This window comes from Salvia splendens, chromosome 1 (assembly GCF_004379255.2).
Source record: "Salvia splendens isolate huo1 chromosome 1, SspV2, whole genome shotgun sequence".
NCBI classification, from domain to species: domain Eukaryota; kingdom Viridiplantae; phylum Streptophyta; class Magnoliopsida; order Lamiales; family Lamiaceae; genus Salvia; species Salvia splendens.
In genome coordinates, this window is record NC_056032.1 from 5,682,508 (window position 1) to 5,689,853 (window position 7,346).

Here is a 7,346-nt window from a genome sequence, read left to right on the forward strand (position 1 = left end):
AATAGATGAATTTGGGGGAGAATAGCACCGATTGATGAATGTAGGCCGAAATCACGGAGAGAAGGCGCGCAGCTGGAGAAATCGCGAAGGCTGTGTGTTGTGAGGTTTTCGCGATTTGGGGGAGGAACGCCTGGTATAGCAGTCTGATTAAACACGCCACCCAGGTTGGCGTTTTTAATGATTAAGTAAATACGCCACTCGGGTTGGCGTCTTTTAGAAAAACGCCAATATGTTCGGCGTTTCAACAAAGATAACACGCCATTTATAAAGGCGTTTTTTTTATTTATACACGCCAACCAAGTTGGCGTGTTTTATCGTAATTACAATCCGAGAGCATACACCCAAAATACGGCACAAGTAAAAAACGCCATCATCGTTGGCGTATTTACCTTAAAACACGCCAATGACGTTGGCGTATATACTAATAAAAACGCCAATGTGGTTGGCGTTTTTCCCATTTGTGGAATAGATAACAAAATGGGTACATTTACGTAATATTTAGTGTAAACTCCCCCATAAACCCGAATTTCTCTACAAAATATCAGGCTTTCTGTTTTTTTAAAATTATAGGTAAACATTATATCTCAAAATTGAGATTGCTTGGTCTTATTAGTCACATTATAGTTGGGGTGGTGAAAATGAATTTGATTCAATCATAATTATAAATATGAAATCAAAATAGTTCACTGATTAGAATTTGGATAATGTCCGAATATTGAAATCTAATAAACAAAGCCAGCTGCCCCACCCGCCCACTCTATCCCCTCCTCGGTTGAGATTTGAGAAGAAGATTCTAACCGTTAGATTCATTTCTCATTTAGATACAGTCAGCAGCAACAAGAATCAAGGATTGCAGATCACTCCTCATTCACTGTTTCAATTGAGAGAGGGAGAGAGAGAGATGAAGGCCTTGGGAGCCTCGTATTTCAAGCTCTCTGTGAACAAGGAGAGAGTCACACATGAATTTGGTTTTCATGTACATCAAAAGCGTGTCGTTGATGGGGTTGTCTTGTTCAGGCCAAACTGTGCTGCCTCCATTTCTTCTCAGGTGATCCTAAATAATTCATTTTTTTGTAACAAAAATAAACCCTCTTTTCCCACACTCATATTTCTATTGGAAATATGTGGTTTGAAGTTTACTATATGACCCAATAATTTTGTGGAGTGCTATGCTGTTTTCTTGTTTTCTGAGTTTTGGGATTTGATGTGAGTGAGATAAGTTCATTTAGGTGTTAACTAATGATCAAGATTATAGTATGACTAGTTGAGACAAAAACTCTGGTGAAGTTCAAGTGAATAACTAATTAATTGTCTTAAAAGCTAATGAAAATCTACAAATTAGCAAGAAGGGTATGATACTGACTTTCTGATCTGCAGAAAAATATGGGAAGTGATTCAAGTGAAGCAATCCTGACAGTTAGCTCTGGTAAAATTTCTTACCATTTCAACAGATTGTAGCTTGTACTACATTAATTTGCCACCTAATTGATAGCTAAATGTCTCAGACCAGCCTAAGACGGTTCGTGTGAGGTTCAAACTGCACAAGCAATGCGCGTTCGGGCAGCAATTTCTCGTAGTTGGGGATGATCCGAATCTTGGACTATGGGACCCTTCTGAAGGGGTGCCCTTGAACTGGTCCGAAGGGCATGTGTGGACTGCAGAAGTGGTAAGGCTATTTGCAATAGTCTGTCTCGTGTGATGAAAATGTCGATTCTGATTCTTTACTGACAAGCAGGATGTACCTTGTGGAAAAGTGATCAGTTATAAGTTTGTGCTTGAGGAAATGGCTGGAGCTGTGATGTGGCAGCCTGGTCCGGATAGAGTTCTTGAAACATGGGATACTGATAAGACGATAGCCGTGTCTGAGGATTGGGACAGCCCTGATTTCCAGAGTGTCGTTGAAGAGGAACCTGTGGCTGTGGATGATCTAAATGAGTCTTCCTCGATTGCTGAGGAAGCAGGGGAGGAGGGAGTCGATGGTGATGTTCCGAGTTTGTTGATTTCTGAGGATTTAGGCCAAGGAGTTATGGAGGAAGGGGATGATGTGATGTTGGAAGAACTTGATGGTGATGAGCATATGAGTGATCATTCGGACGAGCCTGTCATGCTCTTGGTTGCAGAAAATATCATCGAGGGAAAAAAATCAAGTGCGAGTGATGGCCTAATGAGTGTAGATGGTAAGGAAGAGGAGGAGACGACGGCGTTGGGGGATCATGGTAAGGTGGCGATGAGTGTAGGTGATTCGTCTAGTTTGAAAAATGAAACGAGGGTGGTCATGGATGACGAGGTTCCTGTCCTTGTACCGGGCTTAGCTACATTGCCAGCAGCAGAGGAGGCAGAGGCAGAGACGGAGGCGAGCAGCACTGATAGAAGCACAACAGATCTGTCTGATGAAACTGAGGATTCAATTGATTCTAACCAAAAAAACAGCAAAACTTTTGAAGATGCTGCTGCTGAATCTGATGAAATCGAGGATTCAGCTGATCTAAACCCGAGAAACGACAGTGTTGTTGAGGACACTGAGGCTGCTGCAGCCATCGAGCCAGAGGTAATAACTAGACAATACTCACACACATTGCAAACTCCTGCAGAAATGAGCACTTAGAACTTTGTGGCGTCGTCTCATTATTTTCTACACAGATACGCGTCTCAACAGAGAAGCCGGGGCGGCTCAACAGAGAAAAGCAGATATTGGACAATGATGTGCAATGGGGAAGAAGAGCTCTTCATAAATTTCTTGCTAATCTTGGATTCATGCAGCATAGTTAACACTTTTGTTGTTGTATTGTATGAATAAACTTAAAAAGTGTTGCCACTTTTGTCTTTGTTTTATGGGGTTTAGATACTATGTGAATGTGATAATGTTATGTATCAAATGTCTCTCTACCTTTTCACTTTTACTAATTAACATTAATTTCTAAACACTTGAAGCTTAAAAAGTTACATACTCCAATTATAAATTGATCAACCCTACCAATTAATTTTATCAAATAAATTAAAAAACACATATAAATTATAATTAAATAGTAGTATGAAATATGACTAATAATTGAATTTAAATGCAAGAAATGTGGAAAAGAAAAGGGGGGAAAAATATAGTACGAGCGAAGAAACACTATGATTGCGTGATAATTACAAAATAAATATTAAAAATTAGAAGTTGATTGGGAGAATGAATGTGTTAATGAAACTTAATGACTATTAGCAATTCAAGAAGCGCAGCGTGCGGCCAACGTTGTTTAGATTCGTTTCATTTCCAATTTATTAAATTATTGTATCGAATTAAAAAAAAGTTGAATACCAATGTAGAGATTACATGGTTTGGAATTATATGAGTCAAAATATCGAGACTTGCACTATCTGTGGATCCAAATAATTTATAATATCCTCTCTATAAATTTTCAATAAGCATTAAATTTGACTTATAATAAAGGGTGTGTATTCTGATTTCATATCGAAATTTTGCCTTAATCCAAAACGATTTCAAAATTCAAATTTGAAACATCCAAATCCAAAATATTAAATCGGAACCGAAAAATCCCCAAAATTCAAAATTTAATTTGTTTGTTTTCTCTATAATATTAAAAAAATAAAATTTAATTTGTTATTAACATTTTTTATTTTTTACAAAATTAAAATTAGATATGTTTATTATCTTTAAAAAGAAATTCGATCCAATCCAAATATTGAAATCGAATTTAATATTACCGTTTAGGCTTCGTTCATCGTCATTTGTCGCTCTAATTGGGGAGAGAAATATTGATTGATATAAGGCATACTACATTTTTTGAGTATTAGGTAGCTCCATTTTTTCATACTACATTAATTTGCTATCACAAACTAGCTGTATTTATACTTTTGAGCAAGATGATCTTCAAATTCTTCTAACACACACAGTATAATAATCATAAAAATACATGTACTATAATAAACACTAGGTATTGCAAAGGGATCATCATAAAAAAAATAGCATGTCCAAATGCAATATTTTCAGTACCCTATTTTCCTTCCATTCCCTTCCCTCCCCTCCCAATTGCTTCAACAAAATCACTCATCCATCTCCTCCTCCCATTCAGAAAATAGGAGCTTCTCTCGACTCCCATCTGTTCGAGTTCGACATCTGAGGAGATTATTATATGGAGCAGCAGTGTGCTGATCTCAGGCAGAACCAGCTGCCTATGCTTGTGAATTGTTTGGGACACTTCGCCTGATCTCCTGTACCCACAAAGTTTATTACAACGATAATCTCAAGCTTTGATACGAGCTAGTAGGAGTGAATGAAACGCGAACAAATATGCAGAAAGTTACATGCCAGCCACCTCACATTTTTTTAGCTGAGATTCGTGTTGGTGCAAGTGAAAGAAACACGAAAAATATGCAATACCAAATGCCTAATCATGCTCAAATTTTCATCACATTCCTTTATCTATGATACAAGCTGGTGTAAGAGAAAGAAACGCGTAAAACATGCATACAATGTGCTTTATCTCATCATATAATGCCAAGAATTGCGTTGGTGCAAGTCAAAGAAACACGTAAATTATGCATACCATATGCCTTATCATGCTAGATTTTTAGTAAAATTGCTGTCACACATTTCTCTAGCTAAGAAGAATCGCGTTGGTGTAAGTGAAATAAACGCGTAAAAAAAGTATACAATGTGTTTCATCTCATGATATAATGGTTAGAATTGCATTGGTGCAAGTGAAAGAAACGCGTAATTATGCATACCATAGCCTTATCATGCTGAATTTTCATGTGTAAGTGTTGTAGAACATTTCTTCGCGTTGGTGCAAGTGAAAGAAAAGCGTAAAATAAGCATACCATGTGCCTCATAGCCATCTCCAGCGACTTCTTTGAGAATGATCTGCCAAAACCCGAGTTTTCCTGTGATGGTTTCCTCGGATTCTCCTGAGAGACATACTCGTCTTGCTTAGGTGGAGCCAGTTTCCTCATGTTCACGACTCTGTCCACCATCTTCGCCCCCATCACTACAGGGTTAACATCATCCCCACCATTGTTGTATCCCCGGCTTCTTGACATCACCCTGCTGCTCCCGGTTCTAGGAGCAGAGCTGGCAGGAGAGCATGACTTCTGCCTTGGCTTCTCGTTTGAGGAAGAAGACGTGTTGGAGCTCAAACTTCCTCTACCAGCAGAAGCAGGCCTTTTAGGCATTGATGACACCTTCGGATTTCCATCAGCGTCTTGAGATGAAGAGAGCGCATCCGAAGGTCTTGACGGCCTAGATCTCACCACTGGAGAAGCTCCACGAGAAGGCAACGAGCTTTTCAGTACTGTGGAGCTAATTTTCTTCCCTGATGAAGATTTATCCAAAGCAGATACGGTCGTTGGAGTGGCTGGTTTACACGCGGGTGGGGTAGACCTCGTTCCAGACTTTGAAACGACTGGTAGAGAAGGTCTGGAGGCAGGTGTAGACGAACGTGGAGCAGGTCTAACTGGTGTTGAGGATCTTGCTTGAGCAGCATTAGGTCTGGAAGAAGGCAGCAGTGCAGCTCTTGATGTGGTAGGTGTGGAAGAGCGAGTGGGCCTCGATTTTCCAGAAGCTCGACCAGTAGGCGTTGCAGCCCTGCAAACCGATGACGAAGACAAAGGCTTTCTGCTCACTGCAGTGCAACACTCTACACTAGATAATGTTGATGAACTTTCACTTGCAGAAGCAGTTATTGTCACATCCAGCTGCAGGAAACATAGGATTACACGAAATTTGGAGCCTTAAAACCAAAATATCTCCTAAAAATCATAGTCATCAGACGATGCAGTGTTTTTAGTTACCTCAGATTTCAAAGGAATTTCGACTTCACCATTCGAGCCGTTAGTCTGGCTCGCTACACAAACCTGCGCGTCTGCATCCTGTGAAGGATTTAACGACGTGTCTGGTTGCTTGAGAAGCCTGATTAGGCGAAGGGCTCGTGTTAGAAGTTAAGACAATGAAGGCTGGCTATCATCACACATGAGCAAAACTAGTACTACTACATGATTAGCATTAAGTGTACAAGATTAATTTTTGAAACAATTTACTCTTAACAAGATTGAAGAACAAGAAAAGATCACTACAAATTATTGTTGAATCAATTCACCAACAGCATATTAGAAAAAGAAACTACATCTCTCATTTTGCATTATAAAATTACAAACTTTACCAATCATGATCCCTCATTTCCATCTCCAAACTGAGGAAATCATCAGCAGCCCCAACCAAACAAGTCTCTGCACCTGCAAATTAGTCGAATTCGTAAACAAAAACACACCCAAAGTTGCTATACAAATCAGCATTGAAACATAGAAAAATCAACAAAAAACTTACACTTGAAGTCATCATCAAACTGAAGGGATTCCTCAACTAGAAGATGGTCATTTTTCTTCTCCATTTCGACACTTTGGATCCCGAGAAATATAGCAAGATCTTCATCAACTTCCCTCATTACCATCCCAAGATCCCTGTTCTGAGGCCTAAATTGTACGGATGCCTGTTTTTTCATAGAAATTGCATCATCAAAATTCTTAGTACATGACAAATTTTGAAGCTAAAATTTTGCCAACAGGGATTCAGAATCACATACAGATGGAAACAACCAAGAGGCAAAAACTGTACAACTAGACAAAACTGTAATGAGCAGGCCACAAGGTACAACCAAACAAAGCTTAGATGAAGCAAATTCCAGAAAACCACTATGCATAAACAAAAGAATTAAGAATCTTGCAACACAAAATCCAAACCAAACACAAACAAAAAGCAGGTAAAAGAATAAAATAAAAAGGCACATTCAAGCTGAAAACCTCTATATGCATAAACAAAAGAATTTCAGCTATTTATTGCAAGAAACAGGGAGTGTACAAGGGACCAAAAAATAGTTAAAGACAGAAAAAGAAAAGAATGTAGTAACTGATTAGAACCCACAAAAAATCACAGCAGAATCTAACTAAAGATTCCATCTTTATCGCATTCGCCACTAAAAGGCAAGACTTGATCAAAGAAGAGGAACACTTACTGCCATTGTTAGTCAAAACTGAATGGCAAGTTTGCAGAGAGAGAGAGAGAGAGCGGTAGAAAGAGTGTGAGTGAAGGAAAAGAAGAGAGTATTTTAACACAAGAATCTTGATTCTGCTTCTTTGATTTATATTGCCTGTGACATAAAAAGTTGGGAGTCGAGAAATGTGGGGAAGCAAGCTCATCAAATTTTGCAGTGATCTTTTGTTTGATTCCTTCAACGAGGGACGCTCTGGTTTTTCTTTCTTTATTTTTTTCTATTTCTTGAAAGAAAACACAGTTCAAAGTTCAAACTTGAAACAGATCAGTTATATTTGAAGTTGAACTATGTATTTTA

General features: G+C 38.7%; 2 protein-coding genes across 3 annotated transcripts; one reads left to right on the top strand and one right to left on the bottom strand.

Annotated features, from left to right (window-relative positions):
• The first annotated feature begins 757 nt into the window (after positions 1-757).
• On the top strand, positions 758-2,900 carry LOC121794641. The gene is made up of 5 exons (XM_042192905.1): positions 758-1,048; positions 1,378-1,426; positions 1,506-1,666; positions 1,736-2,548; positions 2,641-2,900. The coding sequence occupies exons 1-5, from the start codon at positions 902-904 to the stop codon at positions 2,767-2,769; spliced, it is 1,299 nt and encodes a 432-aa protein (XP_042048839.1). The 5' UTR covers positions 758-901; the 3' UTR covers positions 2,770-2,900.
• Positions 2,901-3,856: 956 nt separating this feature from the next.
• LOC121809873 (flocculation protein FLO11-like) lies at positions 3,857-7,346 on the bottom strand. 2 transcript variants are annotated; one of them, XM_042210713.1, is made up of 6 exons: positions 7,011-7,346; positions 6,326-6,488; positions 6,162-6,234; positions 5,794-5,911; positions 4,825-5,697; positions 3,857-4,215 (listed from the first exon to the last, which is right to left on the bottom strand). In XM_042210713.1, exons 1-6 carry the CDS (start codon positions 7,014-7,016, stop codon positions 4,177-4,179), a joined length of 1,272 nt encoding a protein of 423 aa, XP_042066647.1. In that variant the 5' UTR covers positions 7,017-7,346; the 3' UTR covers positions 3,857-4,176. The 2 variants fall into 2 exon arrangements, with proteins under 2 accessions (XP_042066647.1, XP_042066642.1); XM_042210708.1 differs by lacking the exon at positions 7,011-7,346 and adding an exon at positions 6,582-6,983.

Bases quoted from the DNA above. Each gene is read 5' to 3' on its own strand.
- LOC121809873 (XM_042210708.1), bottom strand. From the start codon at position 6,785: ATGTGCCTTTTTATTTTATTCTTTTACCTGCTTTTTGTTTGTGTTTGG. The intron at 5,912-6,161 runs GTAAAGTTTGTA...TCGCCTAATCAG, and splicing joins GAAATGAGGGATCATGATTG to GCTTCTCAAGCAACCAGACA. The intron at 4,216-4,824 runs GTATGCTTATTT...TTGTGGGTACAG, and splicing joins AGATGGCTATGAGGCACATG to GAGATCAGGCGAAGTGTCCC.
- LOC121794641 (XM_042192905.1), top strand. From the start codon at position 902: ATGAAGGCCTTGGGAGCCTCGTATTTCAAGCTCTCTGTGAACAAGGAG. The intron at 1,049-1,377 runs GTGATCCTAAAT...TCTGATCTGCAG, and splicing joins CTGCCTCCATTTCTTCTCAG to AAAAATATGGGAAGTGATTC. The intron at 1,667-1,735 runs GTAAGGCTATTT...ACTGACAAGCAG, and splicing joins ATGTGTGGACTGCAGAAGTG to GATGTACCTTGTGGAAAAGT.